The sequence below is a fragment of the Gobius niger genome (assembly GCF_951799975.1).
Source record: "Gobius niger genome assembly, chromosome: 14".
Taxonomy (NCBI): Eukaryota; Metazoa; Chordata; class Actinopteri; order Gobiiformes; family Gobiidae; genus Gobius; species Gobius niger.
The window spans coordinates 21,654,364-21,677,468 of NC_136865.1; the positions used below are offsets into that span (position 1 = coordinate 21,654,364).

At 41.5% G+C, this 23,105-nt stretch overlaps 1 protein-coding gene across 1 annotated transcript in view; it reads left to right on the forward strand.

The window, feature by feature from the left end:
* The window catches only part of LOC306973855 (dolichyl-diphosphooligosaccharide--protein glycosyltransferase subunit STT3B), a 162,987-nt gene that overhangs the window by 54,115 nt on the left and 85,767 nt on the right, over positions 1-23,105 (forward strand). The window contains exons 2-3 of the mRNA XM_079570917.1: positions 7,781-7,889; positions 22,527-22,814. Of these exons, the coding sequence (XP_079427043.1) occupies positions 7,781-7,889; positions 22,527-22,814 (397 nt within the window). The remainder of the gene's footprint in view (positions 1-7,780; positions 7,890-22,526; positions 22,815-23,105) is intronic.

Here is a 23,105-nt window from a genome sequence, read left to right on the forward strand (position 1 = left end):
AATTTATATGCTTTATCAATACCATTATTTATTCATTGTGCATAGGATACCGTTATTTTACGATTACTTGTTTGCACATTTTACTTGTTTATTTTTGATTGCACATTTTCCTGACTATTGAGTGTTTCTAACAGCAGGGAATTCTCATCTCATCATAATGTCATAGTAGTTGATTTCAACTCCAGTTCAGACCCTATTCAAGCATTTCCACTTGGTGCCACTTTTTTTTGCCACTTTCCCCTTGAGCCTGGGCCAGCCAAGTAGGTTCTACGCGTGACATCGACAGACTTGCCGGCCACTGATTTGCCAGAGGAGAGACTAAACAACCCGCTGAAATTGCAGGTTTGCAGCTTTTCCGGTGCACATTTTTTGCGGTTGCTTATTTCAAAAGACAATAGCGATCCATCATTCTTCCAGCTCTTGTTGTCAGTGTAAAGTGTTCACACTGAGCGGGAAAAGTAGCCTTTAAACTGTGAGTTGTTTACCTGCCGCTTTGGGAAGTCGAACATTTGCGAGCTTCACCTGAGGGAAAGGAAATAACATCCCACCCCCATTACTGTCATCAATACTACAGACAGGAAACACTGCACTATTGGAGTCCACTTGTTTAATGTTAATGAGGGAGCGGATACGGGAAGCCGATCATCACTCTTTGATTTTGACAGTTACATGGCACGCCACCAGATATTGCTGTATTGGATACATTAATACAGAGCTGGTACTTTTTTTCTTGATAAATCCACATAAATCTTTCATGTTGTAAAGATTTTATTGGTTTTCTTTCCGCTCAAAGGTACATATCGGCTTCTGTTGAGTTCTGTGTCTTGAGACCGTATCAGTGCACTTATATGAAATCTCAAATACAGCTGCACCGAGCTAGATTTTCTGCCTCAGTGTGACAAGGCCAGCAGTAAGGTCTGATCAGCTGCCCGTGAAAACACTACTAAATTGGTCTTGTGGATGTTCGTTGACAGTTGGCATAGTTTTCCTTCCTGGACCTTCTTTACATTCATTTTAGATAATGTTTCACTCTGGTTACTTTGACAGCTTGTGTGAAAAGGGAAGAGTAAAATGGCCGGTCAGTTCTGCCTCTAATAGAAGACCTCATGCTACTGATGGACTGTGAAAAGGAGATTTTGTATTTTTAAGTGCTGTATCAATAACCCCTGCATCTGCCGAAGAGGTGAGTGGGTGCCTAAAAGCTTTCTGGGTGTCTGTTTTGGTCTCTATTGAAATATGCGCCACCTCAAGGGAAGTGTATCGCAGTAGAACCTTGGACATTTGCCTCAGATGGTAACGATACAGTGAGATGGTGAGTTTGTTTGATGATTTGGAGGAGAAATTCATCAAAGAAGCACAAGGAGGGATGAGTCTTTATCAACTTGGCCGTTTTCATCCCATTTTTAAGAACTTACAACTATGGTTTTGCCTCTCATATTTGTATATATTTATCCTTAATTTAAAGAGGGGGTTTCATACTTTTTGCGGGTATTTGGGAATAGTCTGAAATACATCGTTAACACCATCTTACACACATGCAATATTGATCTAAAACAACTGAAACAAAATAACCAGACAGTGAAAGTAAAGGTTTTCACGCCTTGTTTCCTAAGCCCTTCCCAGCCCCTCCTCTTACTCCTCTTTGCTGGAAATTTAAAGAGTATTCAAAGGTGTGCGGGTTAAGACACAACAAAGTCCTTGGTAGTCATTGTATATAAGATACCACTGTTTTGTAAGAGTTTTTTTTCTCACATTTCCTGCCTATTTGCACTCCCTGAGTGTTGAATGTAACAAGTACATTTCTCCATTGTGAGATCAATAAAGGCTATCTTGTCTTATCTTGAACAATACTGTAACAAGTCACTTTTGCACAAAACCTCCCCTTTAAGCAGGTTTGGTCTGTTGAAAGATTCCTATTTACAATTCCTCTTCCTATCGTTTGGAGTGAAGTACTGTGCTAAATGTGTTCGCTTCTGTTGACGCTATGACTTCTACGTATCTGTTCAATTTGACTATGTTCTTTGTGTATCCCTGACATATTTCTAGGGCGCGGCACTGTTAAAAGTCACCTCAATTTTTCCTTCGATTGTTTGCCCTCTCTGCGATGCAAGTTGCATTTACGCCTAAAATTATAGCCAAATATAGCCATGTTTGCTTATGTTGTTAGACCCAGCAGACCCTGTTGGAACAGCAGCATTTCTGGTGAAAAGAAAGAAGATTGCTTATAGGGAATCCATCAAAAGACTAAATTACAAAGCTTGTCCTGTTCATATGACAAACGGCTACGTTTTCAGCTTGCATTGACTGGCCTGTGTTGCTTTAAGCCTCGCAATCTATACTGTAGCTTTAAGTACAATTGATTTTTCCAACAGGAGCAGGTAATACGAGGTAAGAGTGGCTGCCATATTGGAGCTGTGACTCACTGCCTTGTTCTGCTGTAGACGGTGCCCTCAGGTTGTTCTCTTACATTATCTAATTGCCCCAAGGAGTCATAAGAAGTAGCATTCATATTAGCTCCGGAAATAGATTTATAAAGCGCCTGAATGGCTGGATAGAGATTTAACCACTGGAGGAGCCAACAGTGGAGCTCAATGTTACATTTCACCTTTTCAAATGAAACATGGAGTTCAGGGGAGTAGTTCTTTGTTTTACATTTAAGATGAATTACGCCCCGGCTACAGAAACCCTGCTCCTTTCTCCATAGAAGTCAGGCCAGGATGAGACGGGGCAGTCCCAGGGAAGAGGCGCATCTCTGGGTGAGGTGTGGGGTGAAGAAGGGGGGACAGTACAGGAGACAGGAGGGAGGGGAGCTCGGAGCCTGTGCGATGATTAATGATCCGGTCCTGATGCCAGGGATTTAAAGTGCAGTGTCCCGTTCAGCGCTCTTCATGCTGCTGCGACTGCCTCCACTGAGCAGGAAGCGGAGAGGCTCAAATTTCACTCTCCAAGAACCCCTTCTGAGGATATTTCACATTGAAAGCATTGTTATTAATGGGCTGGATCTAAATAAGGACTAGAACGGTGTGTGATGCCGGTTTAAATCAGATCCAAACAACCGGCAAACCAAAAACCAAAGCGGAATTGGAACATAACACTCTTTAGACGGGGACTAAAACTGGGCTAAACTTAGGACAATAGTGGCTCAGATGGTAGAGCAGGTCGTCTTATTGTTTATTGTTGTTGTTTCCTTGGGCAAGAAACATCACCCACCTTCCCTATGTGAAAGTGGAGTGAGAATGCGTGGGTGATGTGGCAAATATCATCATGATTTCAATTTGATCATGATTCATCAAGTGTGTAATGCCTTTCAGAGGAAACTTACAGGGGCTAGATGCAAGTTTTATACATTTTATACTCACTACTGCCACCTCAGGTCTTACTCGTAACTGCACCTTCTATATTAAGCTCGTGCATGACGACACTTCAGACCCGAATCAACAACTTTTTGACTGACAGTGCAGGATTTTAGAGGCAGTTGTGGTGAACAGGTCTGGGATACACATTAGGACATGGCTGGAACATGTAGGGGGAGGAAAATACATACTTTTAACATTTTTAAACTCCGTATAGTCCCTTTATGCGTAACTGTCTGGTCTTTGTGCGTGTGCCCAGCCACGCAAAAAGAGCTAAAATGTTGTTAGCATTTAGCCTCTCCTCCTCCCTATGGGGTCATATGGGGGACGGTGACGTGCCCCTAAGGTGTTAATACGCCTACACTTGGATTGTCATGTAACCATATTTAAATGGGGAAAACATGGAAGAGCTTGGCCGCTTCTAACTTTATCCCCGTTTGGCCCCATAGAGGAGAGGAGGAGAGGCTAAATGCTAACGACATCTTTGGTCTTTTTGCCTGACTGAGCGCACACACAAAGACCAGACAGTTACGCATCGCAAGAACATACCTCAGTATGGGAAAACGGTGGCCTGTTCCTTTAAGTCATCTGCTTCTTCTGAAAGTTTACACTTCACTATCATTAAATCGTGCTACTCACTCAGAGCTTAACAAGACCGTGCAGCAGAAGAAGAGAGTGGGGGGGGAAAGTGTCTGCGTTTGATCAAAGAGCTGTATTAAAATGAGGATTTATCATTCGTGAAACCTGCTAACCCCATTGTTTAGACTTTTACAAACATGTTCTGAAATGCATGTGATTCTTGTATTAGTTTTGCATTTCATCTTTCCGTCTTTAATGCTTCCGGACGTGTTGTAAATGAACAGGAGCTTGTTTTTTTCGAACCTAAATTGCAAGTCTAATAGCAATACTTCATGCAGCCCCAAGATAAACTGCAGTTGCTTTAGTTCCTCTCGGCTCAGCGGGAGCTCCAGCACATTCTCATTCACTCAATGATTTGAATTTTTTTTTTTTGAGTGCAGTTCCATTGCAGCTCAAGCAGAACCATGAACAGCTCAGTGATTCCATTTCAGTCTTCTTTAGTTCTGCCTGGTCAGTTTTGTAAGATTTATGAAGCCCTTCTTTAATTTCTCATTTATTTTACTCAGTACTCAGTTTTCCAGTCATTTGATTTTTGTTTTGTTTTGATGGGTGCGTTTAAGGGCTGCACAATATATTGAGAAAACGCCATTTTCGTAATATTAGGTACTAACGAAGCCACAATATTTAGCCAAACCACTACGTTTCTTCCATTTGATAACTGTACACATAATTATTTGCCAACACAGCCAGCAATAAAAATGTATGGTAACCTTAATGATGAGCCAAAGTTAAGTTCTCGTCCTATTTTTCAAATTTATTTGAATTCTAGTCTTGTTTTGGTCCTGAATTTATATTATTTTAAGTCTTCTTATGGCACCGCTAGATAAAAAAATAAGTAATTGAATAAAACATGTGTTGAATGGTTTAGGTAAATATTTCATTTTATTGTTTATTGCAATGTTCAGGGCAGTGATCAAATATGGCTATTTTTTAAAAATATTTAAACAAAAAATAGCCCTTATGGACACTGTTTGCCAGTGTCCACCTACATGGCAGATTACCATGGTGACAGTGAATTTACAACATTTGATTACGCTCTTCATTAGACTGAATAGAGTGAAATATTGTCACTGTCAACACGTTGTGATCCCATTTTGTCATGAATTAGGAACGTTTAATAAAGTTGCGAATAATGAGGTATTTGCCCTATAGCTTTATTAGGCAGTAGCTCATCATTGTTGTTTTTGTCAGAACAACTTCTATTCCAATCTTGTTTCATTAGAGAAGAAATTGCTTCTAATAGGTGTAAAATAATTAGTCATTTGCCCTGTGGTTGTAAGATATCAGAAACCCAGAGCGATACATCTTTTACATGGTGACTTTGATTTGCCACCATGTCCCTCCCACACTTTTTGACGTGTGCCATCCTGTCCAGGTAATTGTCCTTCAGAGAGCTTGTTACTGCGTAGGACGCTTCCCTCTGCTGCTATAGGCCCCACGCATGAAGCTCCTATACGTGTGGAGCTATACTGGCCTTGATCCGAACATACTATGAAGCGCGGTGCATTTAATGAGACGTGCCGTCGTGAAGGTATCTCGCTGCCAGAGAAGATACTGAAGTCTTCTGCTGGCAGCCATGTTCTCCACGGTGTCAGCGCTTTAGTTCTGCTTTGACAGTCATCCAGCCCCTCTCGGCTCACCAAAGATATAGAGCTTTGGAGTGGCTGTATAAAGAGGCCACTTCAAAATGCTGCTTTTTTGTGATATGCTGACAATATTTGCCCTCGTTTCAAACCCAAGTGTATTACATATCCCCACACTTTTGATTCAAATGAGTGGTATAAGCCAAAATTAACTCCTATCGTCTTACATTGTTCGTCTCGTCAAGAAGCATTTCCCAAATAGTCGTGCCAGGGCCCTATGTACTGTAGGAAGGAGACTCTGTGTTGTTTTTTGGTATTTTCTTTTTTTTTTTAGAGGCAGCTACAGGAGCTGTGCAACTACAGAGCAACCTGTTACATATTCTCTGACAGTAAATGACATCCACGGAGCTGGGGAATAATAAGATGTGTGTTTTGATGACACACCGGGGGAAGGAGGGAAGTAAAGTTTTGAAGGGACAAGGGCAAAAGACTTGTAGCATTTGGAACCTGTTAGGGAATATTGTGAATGTCAATTACAGTTAAACTAAGTGACGCAGGTGAGAACCTAACGTGTGACAACAGACAAATCACGGAGGGACAACACCGAAGAGCCAGGGGAGCACGACACGGACACAACCTGAAAAGCTCCGCCTTGACTGGACTGTGCCACCTTCACAATGGTTTCAGCAGCTCTTATAGACCTCTCTGCAGGAGAATACAGTAGACGTCATAGAAATATGTCCTTGCCAGACTGGCCTAAACTGGGGTTTCCCATTGCAAAACAAAAACTGCACTTGAATTGTATCCTTTTGCCCAAAACACAAATAACAAAGGCACCACCACAACGTCTCATTCAAACCAGGACATGAACATTAACATGGCATTTTCTCATCAGAACCTGAAACCCTGTCCATTTAGTGCAATATTTGGAGTGACTATGGATGCCTGTCTGACAAAGGCACAAGTCAGCCTTTGGTACACTGTTGGCTCGTGGATGAATTTGATTGAATTGAATTGGAAAGATGCTCATCCACCTGTATATGGGCGCTGGGTTAGGGATGTCATGTTCTATAGTCAATTAGAAAAGATTAGATACACAGCAAAGGGTTCTGTCCAGACGTTTTATGACATCTAGAGACCTTAACTTGCTCGGTTTGGGGATGTGGATTGCGGGGAATATTGCAGGGGTAATGTGTATCATTTATTATTGGATTGTTTATTATTGCAAATTTTGTGCCTGGCTGTGGTTGGGGGGAAAGGGGTGACTCAGGGGTTTAAAAATAAAAAAAACCTTAAATAAACAGACCTTGATCAGAACCAGCAAATATAAGACGGTGAAACAGGGGGGTCATTTATCACTATATGCGCTAAACGGCATGTGCAAGCTGGAAAATAGCATATACGGTATCAAATGTACCGTTTGAAATGGCCTGTATTACAGTTTTATGGGCCCTAAACCTGGTATGAAGGGTAAATGAGAGAATGCTGCGTGACTAACAAATGCAGAAATGGCTCTGCTGCCTATCCACTTCTGCACGTGCTACTCGTCATGCACATGAGCAAACGCTTGGTAAATGACTCCTTGGATGGAAAATTGCCATCAAATACCTAAAGAAAAGACACGACATCCCTGATACTGCATTGTTATTCTAACCCAGACATTACATCATAACATTATCGTCCTCATGACTGAAATAGTGAAACATTTTGTATATTTTTTTGAATTACGAGTTGATGGGGTTTGTCTGTTGTACACCTCTATATGTGTTTTAAAGTCTGATCATGTTTTGACTACAAACATTCGGTTGAAAAGGTAGAGAAGACAAGAAGATGCAGATTACATTTTATCACGACAGTTTTGTTCATTTCTGTCTTTTTCGTCTTTCTCCGGCAATGTCAAACTGGGGGTGTCGAGATAAATGTTGCCTTGTTTTGCAAAATTTGTGAAAAGAACATTTTTTTCTTCAAATCACTCTTCACTTAAATCAAGGACTGACCTATGAGCAGCTGGCATCCGCACAAAAACGCGCAGTGTGAAAACAAGTCCCTAAAGCCTTATACGCCTTCAGAAAAATCTCAAAATAATATGGCGGTTTCCTCTGCGGTTCTGTCAAATGCTGTACAATTTTGCCAAAATGTAGCTAAAAATGGATGCAGATGCCTACTCTTCTTCTTACAAAATCTTCTTCCTTTGTTGCTTTGCAGGTTCAACTACAGATCGACGCATCACCTCGCCTCAAATGGCTTCTACGAATTTCTCAACTGGTTTGATGAAAGAGCGTGGTATCCTTTGGGCAGGATTGTCGGAGGCACAGTAAGTTCTCACTCTCCTCTCCGTCTCTCTCCCAAATAATGCAGTCATATTTTATTCAATTTTACATTTGACACAGCCTGAGTTATACAGTAAGTAGAAGTGAATAATAAAAGAGTATCTTGGCTGAGCAGAGAAGGTGCTCAGTCTGACCTTTAGGGGTGTCTCGGAGGAGGAGGAGGAGGAGGAGGAGGAGGAGGAGGAGGAGGAGACGACATTTACACTAGAAACAGCAGCTGGACAAGGACGAGGCTAATAGTATTCACAGAGAGGAAGTTTGCCTTACAGGACGACTGGAACTTCTGTTTTAATGCTACTTTCTTAGGTTTGCTAGTTTGCTATGCAGCCATTCCCTAACTGAGGTATTTCACTGTTTTCTTCACGCCTTTCTTCACTTTTCACATTTTAGTCCTGTTTCAATCTGGTTTACGTGACCTTATCCTGTTATAAACCTTAACCGGATTGGGTGGTACTCCTAAAGCCGTTTTCTCACCAAAGACCATTGATTAGGCAAGTGGTTCCCAGGCCGGGCCCCCGGTCCAAAACCTCAGCCCCCAAAATCCATTTAACAATGACCAATAAGTATTTATTTCAATCTAATTTAAAACAGAATTTACAGTGTTTTATGCACATGTGGTCCTTTCCTTGTCACTTGATGATTTTTTACCGTTTCATTGGCTCAAATAATCCTAGATGAAGGTTCTTGAGTCATCGTCTGTACTCACTAGTTGAAAAGTAGGACTTTTTGCCTCTCATCCAAAAGGCTTCATCAGCAACACTAAGGTTTCCAGGTGACAGGCAGAGTAGATGAAGACCACTGGGAGGTAGGGCTAAGCAATTAATCAAATTAATTATTTTAAAAACAGCCGAAATGGCCAAATCGTAAAATCGTGTCTGCCACTCCACGCCCTCCTGACGTGCAGACGCTCGGTAGCGACTGTTTTCGTAAATGACGTCAGTGGAGAACTCTGCGACTTTCTGACGATCTCTGCTGCTTTACAAAGTGCGCGGTTGAGTTTTCTTCCGCTAAAACAAAGTTTCTCCGAGTCTGTCTCCCCTGTGAGTGGGAGAAGGGAAGAGAGGATCAAACACAGTGGAGCCACAGCACCATTAACTCCGCCCCTTTCACTTTAAGTCTCCATAGAGACGGTTGTCAATCACAGCAGAGCTCGAGGCATGAGGAAGAAAAAACGGAAACGCTTTTGAAAACTAATGGCTTATTAAGAAGTTTTACATTTGAAAGCAGACAAGGATTATTATTATTATATTTAAAAGAGAAATAACTTTTTCTAATGGGCCTAATTGGAGGCTGTATTATGAATCTAAAAATGAATGAGCAGGACTGAGCAGGTTTCTTCATATGAAAGAACAGGAGACCTTTTTGAATGTATTTCCACTAAAATGTATTAAAATTGTAATATATATGAACATTTTTCTCAACCTGTAATGTCTCTTATGATCAGATCCCCCTTCTGCAATCCCAGGCTCCCCCATGTTGGAAGCCAGTGGATTATCATTAGGCCCTGGGATTCGATATTCACACGAGCAAAGCAGGTGAAATGTCTTGCTCAGCTCACATTGGCAGTATGCACTACCAGTAATGGGGGTCGAGCTGCCAAACCTTAAGTTTTATGACCAAGCAGACTGAGCTGCTAAATTATGCTTTTCCTCATCCATTACATCAGGAAACCACTCAAATCTACTCCCATCATCCCTACATCAGTGTAAGCAGACACGAGGAGCCAGATGTGTCTTGCCCAATGGCTCAGCGATGGTATGCACTAGTGGGAGCTGGGATTAAACCACTGACCTTTGAATCATTGAACAAACTACCAACTGAGCTACTTCCGTCCCCTCTGCCAATGTGTCTCTCTGTGCCAACTATACGGCTGTATCGCTGGAAAGGTCAATATCATCGCTGTGCTCTTGATACTGTATTGGAAAAAGTTAGAAAATTGGATCCATATTGTGTCGGAAAACCAGTGATACCACAATATTTCTAGCATGGTTGTTTTTGTTGTAGCCTCTTGTTAAGAACTGTTTCCATCATTCAACTTGAGCTCTTTTTGTTTTTCCGTTACTGGCACCACAGGATGTCAGAATGTAGTTTTCTGTGCACGGCATCGCTGACTTCTGCTGATGAGCGATGCTTTGCCTTAATTAGACGTGGCCCCTGCTGTGTGAGGCGTTCGCGCGTGTGATCTCCTGAGCGCCGGCTGTGAGAGGAGTCAGCACTTCCAGGTCTGAGGGCTCCGAGCTGGGCCGGGATCCGCTCCGGCTCTGGGTCAGAAAGGCACGCAGCAACAAGGCGACTGCCAAGAATCCTCTGACTGACTTTGAGAAGGAAAGTTGGCATTGTAATGTGTGCTGGCCGGGGGGGGGGGGGATGTGGCTAAAAAACAAGTGCCAGGAATCTAATGAGTAAAACTGTTTCAAATCATAATACCTCAAATAATCAGTAGATTTGAATTATTTATATGTTAATAAAAAGTAATGCATGTTTATTTGTATGGCTCATTTCACCCTCCTGGAACCGCCACCTTAACATGGTGGGGGGGTTTGAGCACTCGAATGATCCTGGGGGCTCTATTGTCGAGGGCTTTGTGCCCCTGGTAGGGTCTCCCAGGGCAAACAGGTCCTAGCTGATGGGTCAGACAAAGAGCGGTTCAGAAGCCCCTTATGAGAGACCAACAGGCCTGGTTAGAACCATGAAGCTGTCCTTCTGTGGACCCACCACCTGCAGGAGGCCATAAGGGGCTGGTGCAATGTGATTTGGGAAACTCCAACAGCTGCCCCCATGACCCGGCAACGGACAAGTGGAAGAAAATGGATGGATGGTTCATTTCATAATCAAGACAACTCAATGTACCAGACATAGAAATTCAATTACAGAAGGAGAAGATCTTTATTTATATAGAAATATATATTATATATATATATATTTTTATATATAGAATTACACAATACCGCCTTAAGCTTTTATCACAGCTCACGTTCACTGTGGCATTATTTCAATAAGCCCCTGCAATGCCAAAAGATCCAATGCTGCCTTCACTTTCCTGCAAGATGTTGTACTGACGCTGGGAGAGTGCAACAGCTTCGCAAAGCCTCGAAATTTGAACGTTTGACATGGGATGACACTTAAGCTGTTGTTATGCACTGGGAAAGGCAAGTACAGTCATTGCCAAGGCCGGTGCACATCAACTCAATCTTGGTTACTCCGTGTTTCATACCTCGCTGTATGCTTAAGTTCAGCTGTAGATCTGTGTTAGCCTGCAGGAGCTTTTTGGCTCCTTGTCAGTGCATCACAAACTTCTCTCGACAAATTCCCTTTGGCTGAATGGTATTTCCTGTTTACCTGCCTTAACAACTCCCCAAAAACATTGTGCTTCTTTTTTAAAAAAGATAATAAAAAGAAGTACTTGCCGTATCACCTTTTCTCTCCCACTTTTCTGCTGCAGGTCTTGGATTCATTTGGGCCAAAGTAAAATGCCAGCGCTCGATCCTTCTCCTTGTGCTCTTTAACAAACCCCACCTGTCTCCTCCATCACTACCCACCACAGCTAATGATGCAGCAGGACTGTATAACGTCTCACTCAGTTCATTTACATAGAGGGGAGTGTGACTTAATGCTCTCAGCTCAATTAGGCTCTTTTAAAATGAACTGTCTCCTTGTCTTAACTTTGTACAAGTATCATCAGAATTAGTTTTCAGAGTTGGCCCGGGGGGCGTGCCACGTTTTTGTCAGCCCATTGTGTGTCTACTGAAATCCCTGGTCTTTGTGCACTCTTGAGGGATGCTTTTGGCTCAGATTCATATGGTACACTTGTCATAACGGCGCTAAGCAGATGGTACACACTCTTTAGATGTTAATTTATATATTTATATTCACTGCAGCTGAGCGAATTCAAAAGGCATCCATCAGCGTTCGTCTGTCATAGTCAATTATCTGCAGCTCATGTAATGGTGTTTGACTGGGCGGCAGACCATAATAAATGTAGGGCTGCTGTGACAAGGATACTGCATTACCAATTTGCTGTCAGCAGAAACTCGTGTGGATTAGACTGGTAATAATTTGAGATATATCCATACGAAGACAAAACTTTCTCTGTAAACGCGGACCCAGCTCAGTAAATGTGCACGTCCACACGAAGTCAGTCATGTGTGTAAAACTGCTGCGATTCATCTGCCAGGCCTGTGTGTGGCGCTGTGGAATGGAATGGAGGCGCTTTTCACATGACACAAGTCCCCCCCAAGTGTCAGAGATTTGTTTTGTTTGTTCTTCAGTCACTCAACACACAGGGGTCAGTTTCCCCTGGGGTAGACTGACAGGGATAGAACCCATGGGACTAAAGCAGAAATACTGTGAGCCCTGGACTTTCACTGTCAGTCTGAAAACACCGACTGAATGGAGGCTAACTCTGCTGTGTTTTTCTCCTTGTCACCTGTAAAACTCATTATAGAGTCAGTAGTTTATGGATAGATACAGACGGCATTGTGTCATAGAAGGGGGCGTGGCTTTGTCCAGTGGGAAAATAGAATCTTTTGGGAAACACAATTTTCCACTCTTTTTACCCATTTTCTGGTGGAATATGAACTTATTTATCACACATAAAGAAAGTCAAGTGTAAATCGGTCCCGTATGGATATTTTCTCATAGCAGATTGTTCAGTAGAAGTGAAAAAATGGCAGTCGTAGCTAGCGCTAGCTAACTGTCAGGACTATGTTCCATTCAGCTTAAACACTCCCAAGAAAACTCCAGGACACAGCGGATGTACTTCCATGAAGTTTTCTGAGAATCTTGTAAAACTGTAACACAATACAAAAATATAAGAGATAAGCAAAAAGCTAACTAGCCTAGCACAAACCAATTAGCTCGTAGGCTCAAAATGTTACAAAAAATATATGAACAGACAATCTAATGCTATTTGATGTTAAATACTTACAGACGATGCTTTAGCGAAGAAGGAGGAAAGAAAGCGGTCAAACCAGAGCAGAAGACAGAGAGAGCTCACACATGTCTGAAGCTAGTGCTGCATAGCTATGTACTTCCTGTTTTTTTCTTCTTCTAACCAAACTAAGGTGCATGCTGCCACCTACTGTCCTGTTCGCCTTCCTGCATTGCTACTAAGTAAACAAACATAAACAACTTCAACTGAAATATGACAAATGAACACATTTGTGTGGCACAACACTAACTGTTAGCATTAGCTCGATGCTAATATGAAGCACCGTGTTAGCATCTCCGTTATTTATGTATTTATGGGCTATTGAACCACTTTGCTCCTCTCCATGTTTTTGTATCTTTATTTAGTAGAAAACTATATTCATAATTCAGCGTTTGTTAAAGTAGTTTTAGAATAATTAGGGAAAGTTTAGATTTTTCTCCAAATTGTTTTCCCCCTTAACTGTTTTCAAACACGACCATAGATTCTGCTCAAGAGTTGTATTTAGTTTGTTTTTGAATGTCGAAATTGTGCCTCATACTGAGAGCTTTTTTGCATTTTGTCATTAAAACAATTTAGTAATTGGACATTAGAAAAATACTTGTAACTTGCTGCTTGTCCACTGTTTTTATTCTCAATTTTACATTTCTTGTGTGCAAGAACCAAATACAAGTAATATTATCTAAACCAAACCTCATTTGAAGATCACTGCAAATCGTCCTAATCTCTGCACAGTGCATGTCAGCTTCACTTTTTTACTGCATAATTCAGTGAAATTAATTTAATTTTCTGCCCGCTCACAGCGTCTTACCAGGAATTGGAAAGCAACACACCGACCCACTTCCTGTCAGTGTCAATATCTCAGGACTGTATCCACATGAATATTTTAATTGTTAAGTTGATATGCCCTGCTATTTCCTCAATGTCTCATCACAGAGTCCTTTACAAAATGGCAAATTGCATTCTAGGGGGTAGGAGAGGGGGGGAGGTGAGCAAGAGACGGGGCTAGAGTATGATTTGCAGCTGTCAGTACATTGTGAACGATGCCCAGAATCACACGATCAGCAAAAAGAGGATTGAGACAATATTGCGGAAAGGAAAGAGGCGGGATTTGTACCTTGGACAGAACGATATCTAGATCAATCCCTCAACAACTGACCACTTCTCACCCCAAGAGCCATAAATTGTGAAGTGTAAATGTTTCTACTAAAGAAATGGCCTGTGGCAAGGAGCTTGATTGCTGGAGCGTGTGAGCCTTTCCAGAGCTCCCCTGGGTTTGCTCTGATTTCCCCTCATCAACTTAAAACAAATACTGTGTCCGAATGTCCACCGTAGCTCCTAACCCCTCATTCACTATAGAGGGTATATGATAGACTATTTAGTCCCTCATTCTGTTGGCGATTTGGACAAGCTGCTCACTTGTTTCTCCGCTGTCCACAGGAAATGACATCACCCCTACAGGACGACGCTATCTTAAACTAATCCAAACTAATCCTAGACCTAATTGTAATCTTAAAGCAGAACTATGTAACTCATGCCCCTAGAGGCCACAAGCACCACTGCAGGTGTCGTAGCATGTTGCAGGTTTTTACTCATTAATTGTCCGTGAGAGTAAATACTACACTGCCAGAAAAGACAAAGGGAGAGAGGGATATTGTACATCCAATTACACCGCAGTTAGCTTTGCCCGTTAGCCTGTTGGCTTCTTCTTCGTGACTCCTACCTGGAGGCAGCGAAGTTGCAATTGTGGTTTTCTAGCCAGAGACACCGGGGAAGATGAAAGACCCCCAAATATTCCCATTAACACTTGTATTATCCCCAGAGGGGCTACGGAATGGATTTATTAAGGTAAACAAGTTACTTCGTACTGCTTTAAGTATAGTGGAGTTTATTGACTAAGGCGTTTTATTGATGTTAATTTAGATAAATGTTGTGGGGGTAAAAAGTGGATGTGACGTCATTTCTGGTGTATTTCTGCAACAAAGACTGACTTCATTAAAAAGGCAGCTTACTATGGATGAATATTGGTCAGATCAATTTGATTTAACATGGATTTTACCTGATTGAAGAAAACTGCTTGGATTATTGCCTTTCTGTCTTAGAGGGGAAGCAACTGTTGCGGGTTAAATTTAGGTGGATTGGATTTTCTTCACACAATACTAGCCTCTTGTCTTACAACTCTTGAAGTTATTACCATTTTACATGTGGTGTATATGCTTTGTAGCTCAATAAATGGTACAGTAGACTTAACGCCATAGATTTATGGAGACTTGAGTCCAAACTATTTCATAATGCAGCTAATGCTTTGAAAGACATGACGGAAATACAATCTTAGTTTAATAACATTTCCTTAGTGATGATTTAATTTCGAATGATCTCATCCGTTTTTGGTCTAATTTAAGAATATTATTGTCCTGAAAAAGAGTTGGGTTCATCAGCATGGAAAGAGCTTGAGCAGTGGATTCAACCTCCATTTTAGAAAGTGTAATGATAATAATAGACCTGCCTGATTCAAATCAACCCTGCAATTTGTAGCTCACAAACCTCTATTGTATGCAGACAAGCAGCAGACTGACTGCTTTGCAATCACTGGCTAATTTTAGTTTTTGGCCTTTGCTTGAAGCTTTTATTTTTTATTTATCTGGGTATGATTGAGGTCAGAAAGTAGGGTTTTATATTTTCTCGCCAACAATACAAATTTCCCTTCAATTTTGGCATCTTTCCTCCTTGCTCAAAATTGATGAAAAACCCCTGGCCAATATTTAAAATTAATACAATTATCCTTCCTGGAAGCTCAATCAGGTTAAAGTTAAAAAGTATATTATTGTAAATGTCAAGTGCAGTGTTTTCATGGGACTGGGTGTAATTTGTCTTGTGTTGCCACTGACCCCGAGATGTCCGGCGCTGTCTCTTAGCAATTACCCAGCTATTAGGAGGGTCATGCTGCTCCTGTTATTTTCACCATGTCAGAGGATGATAGTTTCCACATCCATCCCGCTGAAAACACGCCACAACATTGCTTTCATTTGGCAGGCTGCTTGGCGGAACAAGACAGTGAGTTAAATTGTGTCACAGTCAGTGTTTTTATTATTATGATCATAGTGATCAAATGAAAATGATATGAATCCCTGGGTTTTGCCTTGAACTTTTTGGTTGCTTCCTTATGGCTTCATTTGAGCATGTTGTAATATTTATACTGAATATCCTGCCAGTTGCTATACTTTCTCTGGACAGGGTGAGGGGTGAAGTCATGTGTTTCTCATTGACAGATTTTTACCATTGTGACCACAAGGCTTAATGGTTAGACCAATGATGTCCCAACTATGGCCCGGGGGCTGTTGGACCAATTTTCATTGGCCCTCAGGCATCATGCAGAAGTGTCCCAAATTGCCATGTGTAGCACTTTACTTTTTACTACAAGTTTAAAAACCTTCATACCGTCATAACCGGGATCAGTTGAGCTTCACTTTTCCACAGGAAATGACGTCACCTCTACAGGACGACGCTATCTTAAACTAATCTAAACTCACCCTAAACCTAATCGTAGTCTTAAAGCAGTACTAAGTAACTTATGCCCCTAGAGGCCACAAGTACAACTGCAGGTGTCGTAGCATGTTGCGTTTTTTACTCATTAATTGTCCCTGAGAGTAAATACTACACTGACAGAAAAGACAAGAGGAGAGAGGGATATTGTACATCCAATTACACAATGGAGCTAATTGTAAATACTGTTTAAGTGGCTCTAGCCAGTTGCTATACTTTCTCTGGACAAGGTAAGGGGTAATGTGTTTCTCATTGACAGATTTTTACATTACAAGGTGACTAAAAACCTTCAAACCGTCATAGCCTCCATAAAATCATTTTAGTTTGAGACAGAGCTGGCAGTGATGCCTGAACCCTGAATAAATGTGTTGTGGCTTATATAAAGCCTCTGCTGAATACTGCATATGGCCTGTTATGAAAACATTTTGGACACCGCTGTATGTGTCAGACCTTGAACTTAAACCAAGTTTGGGCTTTATAACATTACCTACAATGTTGCCATTGCGAGATGAGACTTAATATTGACATTTTCCTCTTAACCCCCACCTGAACAGAGCACATTTTCTCCAGTTTGGCTTCACCCAGATCTAAAAGCTTCTTGAACAAAGCGTAAAAAAAAAGAGGGTGAAAATACAACAAAAAAGCAACAAGAAGCAACAAAAACGTGGCGGAAAAACAACAATACCACAATAACAAAAACACAACTAAAAAAATGACAAAAAAGCAGACAAAAAATCAATGAAAACACGACACAAACACAGCGACAACACAACAAATAGGACACAATCAGTTTTGTAGGTCTAGGCTTTCTAATGAGACGTTACTCTAGCCTATAGGCTGTAAACTCCAGTCCAGAAGCTTTTAGATTTGGGTACAACTGAACTGGAGAAAATGTGCCCGGTTCAAGAGGTTAAAAACATGCCCATGGTGTTTGCATAGTATTTTGAAGACCAATGAAGGGAGCATTTTTTAAGCTTTACGTCCACACAAACTGTTTTGATTCATCTTGTATTGGAAAGGTTGTTGGAAAGCCATACAGACTCCTCCATGACCCACTTTTGAATGGAAGTTTAGCGACAGATGGCAGGCAGATAGAATTGACTTGGCTCAATGCAAATGTTCCTTTATATCATGCAAATCTATGCAGACTCCTGGAAATGGATGTTGAGGCGAAGAGTGACATCGCGCAGTATGGACCATAAGAACACAATGATCACGGCGTCACTCTTTCTGTGCTTGCCGATTGTCCAAGTATAAGATGGAATTTTCTTTTTCTGAATGGGTGCAGCTTTACTCCTCCTTGTGCTATGTTTAAAAACTTAACCAAAATATGACAGCCTTTGAGCGTGAAATTTATTCCACATGTTTTCATGGTTGTCAGAAACCTAAACCATCTGCTATGCCTGTCATTCGCTGACATTTTAGCAGCGCTGATGCCCTTTTCCCGAGCAGGTAGTGGTCTGTGACCCTTTGGCTGCGAGTGAAATCTATAAAAGCAGCTTTGTTGTTGAGAGCAGCAACCGAAAGTCGCCTGGCAGAGCTTTATCTGTCGAACATGGCCCTTCTTCCCGCTCCGCTCCACACGGTTACTGATTTAGATATGACTTTGGCTCTAATTGAGCATCGTTTAAAGGTAAGTTGTTGCATTTCCAGTCACGACCACTGACGAATAGAGCGAATAACGTTCATTATCTCTTCACTATGACACTCATTAATAGGTGTGAATATTCTCATTTTTTTGGGTTCCTGATTTTATTCTAACCTCGAACGCAGCAATTAAACATTCGTCCACATAGAAAAAAAGAGTAGGAACAGTGAAAGAATTAGAATAAATATCAAAAGGAACCAACTCTAGGGACAACTGGACAAAATCCCCAGCTCTTCCGATAACAGGAATAACGTAATGGTTACGTGAAAGCGACCTGGGAAAAGCTGTTTCTGTCTGACAGAGCCATTGTTAGAAATCTAGGAGTAATCATGGACTCAGACCTGAAGTTAAACAACATCAGCAGCTTTTTACCATCTGAAAAACATCACAAAGATCAGAGGAACAGTGTCAAAACCAGACTTAGAGAGACTTATCCATGCATTTGTCTCCAGCAGGTTAGACGACTGCAACGGCCTACTCACTGGCCTCTATAAACAAACTATCAGAGCTGCAGTCATTACAGTAATTTTCTAGTTTTTTACTCATTCTGCTGGTTCTCAGCCAGTCTCGAAGTGTGCTGCGCAGCCCCTTTTATCCCTTATCATTATATTCTGACCTACTTTTTGCTGAATTTTCTATAGGATTCAAACGCATGAACATAATTTCAACCCTTTCGCTTAACCACTTTCCATCTCTGACTCACCAGCTGTGAAGTACTGATTTACAATGAGTGAAGATGAACTGAAAGCGCTAATTTTGTAAACGCAGCAGTGGTTTGTTTAATGTTAGTTGCTTGAATGTTTTATGCAACCATTTTACTTAAAGTTTCAGAGAACTTACAACGCCAATTAGACAAACATGAAAAATACTCTCCGACATTCTTCTAAGATTTGTGAAATGTCATCACACCGAGTCTAGACTGAGAAATCTCAGCTGACAAAGACACAAGCTGCAGCTCCATCTGCTCGTGTGATGAGCAGAAATGTGTCACAGTGCGTGGAATGATCATGGTTGTACTTTTTGAATAAACTTTACTAGATAATAATGAATTTCTAAACCCATTTATAGATGCTCCATCATTCAGATCATCTTAGTAGCCCTGTTAGCTTTTCAGACTGTGGACGTTTTTGAGAAGTGTCTTGTTTAGTGCTTCATTTTGGAGAAAAATAAAGAAATCAGAATTATTATGACAAGTATTGTGATTAAATTGGGGCGAAAGTGCTCGGATGGTAAAGCGTGCTGTGTTCTTGTGTGAGTCACTTTACCCAACTTCCTTGTTTTAATGCTTTGTGATTTGACCAATGCATTATTATCATCACAGCCAAGGTGTTTTCAGATTGAGAAAAAAATGATATTGATGCTACTTGGTAGGGCTGTGCTATTAATCGAACTTCAATTACAATTTTACGATACAATTATCACACTAGATGATTACAAAAATGGCATAATCGAGAAATAAACTATTATTAAGGATGCCTTCCCGTTTGTCCATCCAAAGCGCAGAAAGTCCGTCCTGCGCGGTTTGTGTGAGGGGGGCTGATGTATTTGTCGCAGAAATAATATCACATAATTAATTGTTATACGTAGCTCTTGAGATAGCGCCACTGATGCTCACCTTTTGCTGAAAGGAGGACTAAAGTTTAGAAGCCTCGATATCCTTTGCCCAGGGCTGGTTGTTGCAGAAAAGTCGAAAACTCTTTAGAGGAGCAGATCTCACAAACACAGCTCAAAGCAAACTCATATTATTTTCTGCCGCTGTGATGATTGTTTCTTTTCCCTTCACATTTCACATGCTACTGGCACATGCTTTGCTCCGACATAAACAAACTGCGCTGTGCGATGATGTCATCAGGCCGCATGCTTGGTTTGCTTGGGCAGGTGTAAGGGCTGGCCAGCAGGGGGCAGGTGAGCCAGGGATGTCTGTAATAGAGGATTAGTTTAGAAACGTAAGAATATGTAATATAATATAATTTGGACTTTTTTTTTTTTTTTAGCTGTCCACAGAAGAAAATAAAATATTTTCTTTTTGTATTTAAAAAAAAGATTAATCGTTTTAATAATTGTGATTTCAATTATTACTAAAATGATCGTGATTATTATTTTTTCTACAATTGAGCAGCCTTACTACGTACTTGGTCCTGGTTTGATATTTCTTCATACCTGAATTAGACACAGTCACCTTTAGTTTCCTTTTCAAATCCCTTATCTTCCTTTGCCTTGTTGTCTGGCCACTCGTCCTCTCTGCCCTCTGCCCTGCTCTTTCCGTGTCTTTTTTTAAACTCTAAAATCAAACCGTTGTGATCCCGGCAGCCCTCGTTAATTGTGTATGATAGCCTGGCAGCTAGCGACGGGCCCATATCAGTTAATGTGACAGTTGAATGCTTTTGTGGCGCGGCTCGGTCCGGTCCTGCCTCTCACTTCCGCCCACCAGCGACTCCCCGAGGACCCCCTGTCATTCTCTCTTTCTCCAGAGCTTTAGATAACGGGGCGGAAGCCTTTCTAATGTGACAGTTTATAAAAACCCTGCACTGTCAAGCCAATAAACCACTCTTTGTTGCCATACGGACAATGGCTCAAATCATTTTGTGGGAAATGTATTTTGTCAGCATTGGCAGATGTTTCCCTACTGTGCAAGTGGCATAATTCTTTTGTCAAATTAACAACAGGGGGCCGTTGATTGCAAAGTTGTTTTTTTCCCCCAATCTACAAAAAAATACTTTGACTTGTTATGGATCAATGCAAGTTTTTGTTTGTTTTTGTTGGGTTGTCATGAGGATTGATCTGCAAATGTTTCCACTGACTGTTTGTCCTTCCTGCAGTGACATCACTGTGACTAGAGTGCGCACTAGGGATTAAGTGTCCTACCCAAAGACAAAAAAGACACTCATATTTAAAATAGACTAAAATACTCAGGAATTGTTGACCTCTGCCAAGGCCCTACTTTTACCAATAATTGTTTCTAAGCAAGACAGTGAGGGTGGTCTCTGAGTGAGTGTTTGGTGGTGGTTGGAGAGACTGTTGGCACAAATTGACAGGTTACCATCAGGCAGCCCCAGGGCAGCTGTGCCTCTTGAACATAATGTAGTTTAACCAAACTGAGTCTGCATATTGAATGTAAAATGTGGCACAATGAGAAGTTTCTTCATCTTGTAAGGCACAATACAATAGGGATTGTCGCTGTTGTTGTTTGTTCCCGCACTTTCACCTGACGTTTTGGTGAATGGGCAAACAGCTGATTTTTCCCAGACGTGAAGAGCTGTTTATTTAAATCACAGATCTTTTACAGTGCAGATCTATTCATGTTTGTGAACATTGTTTTGACCCACCATAGCACTATCTATTTAATCTATTTGCCCACCAGAGCCTCAGACGTGACGACACGGCGATTCCACTCATCCAAATCCAAGCAATTATTTATCACAAACTCAAAATAAACCCATTTCAAGGGAGTGCCAAAAATGCTGATATCCATTTATATTCAGCCCTGGCCAACGTGCTCATTTCAGTGATTTCGTACAAGTGACTTCAGTTTAACATTTGTCAAATTCCCAAAAAAGCGGTTGCCACTCAATGGAAGACTTTTATCCATCTGTGGAGCTAAAATTACTGCTTTGGTGTGGTGTTGTTTAGGGACTGACTTGAACCTAACCACACACAGACATCCAAATAGCTAATAATTACTTGTGTTAGATTTGTAAAAGCTGCGGATTGCGCTCCATTAGACAAAGCCCGAGTCCTCGGGGCGAAAGACGTCGTTGATTTTCACTGAAGTCGATTGGCTGATGAAGATTATAGGTCTCTCTGGCTCCGGCTAATTAGCCACGCACAGGCCTGAGTTTATTAGCATAGCGGCACGGTGCGCTACGACGAGCACACTATAGGGACAACCTTCACATGTTTAACACCGCTGGAGCACTGAAGCAAAACCTAATTGGATCTCCTGTCTGATAGTTCACGCCGGGGTCTAAGAGTGAAGGCTATCTCATAATTAAACCCTTCTAATGCTGTGCAAACCAAGGATTTTAACTAATTTATCATCTATTGCAAGACTTCTGTTTCAGACTTGCAATAGTTTGGTAATTAAATACCTCTTGACTAATGTGATTGGTCATACCAAGTGACCAAATTATATGGTTGACTCGTGAGAGGAAATCATTAGTGAAACGAGAGTGGCTGCACAAAGCTTGTTATCAGGAAAGCAGTATAGATGGTGTAATTGAGACGGCAGAGAGAATATAATTGTCAAATACAAGAGTTGCAGTTTCTAATCCCACCAATAAACTTTGATATTTATGTTCTAAATTTAACATTCAGCTCACACATTTTAAACGGCTTCAGAAGTAGGGCTGTATATCATCTAGATCTTGCAATGAATACATTTCCACAAACTCTTTACATCTTTTAGCCATTAAAGACTGCTATAACACTTGGAGGTAATAATTCCTAAGTAAAGTCTATTGGAAAACCTAACCATAAATATCTTTCTCCCCTCTCTCCCCTCAGGTGTACCCCGGTCTGATGGTGACGGCGGGCCTGATCCACTATGTTCTAAACCTCCTGCACGTCACCGTCCACATCCGGGACGTGTGCGTGTTTTTGGCCCCCGTTTTCAGCGGACTCACATCGATCTCCACCTTCCTTCTGACCCGCGAGCTGTGGAACCAGGGGGCGGGGCTCCTGGCTGCCTGCTTCATCGCCATAGTACCCGGATACATCTCCCGGTCTGTGGCCGGCTCCTTCGACAACGAGGGCATCGCCATCTTCGCCCTGCAGTTCACCTACTACCTATGGGTATGTGACCGCTTTCGTCTAGATATTGGTCGGGGGCTTTATTAGACAATTAAAGCAGAACTAAGTAACTCATGCCCCTAGAGGCCATAAGCGCTACTGCAGGTGTCGTAGCATGTTGCATTTATTTTTTTAACTGATCAATTGTCTGGGAGAGTAAATACTACACTGACAGAAAAGACAAAGGGAGAGATACTGTTTAAGTGGCGCTATCTCACAGTTAGCTTTGCCCGTTAGCCTGTTAGCTTCTTCTTCGTGTTTCCATTAGTGTGTATATGGTCTACGGGTCAGAGC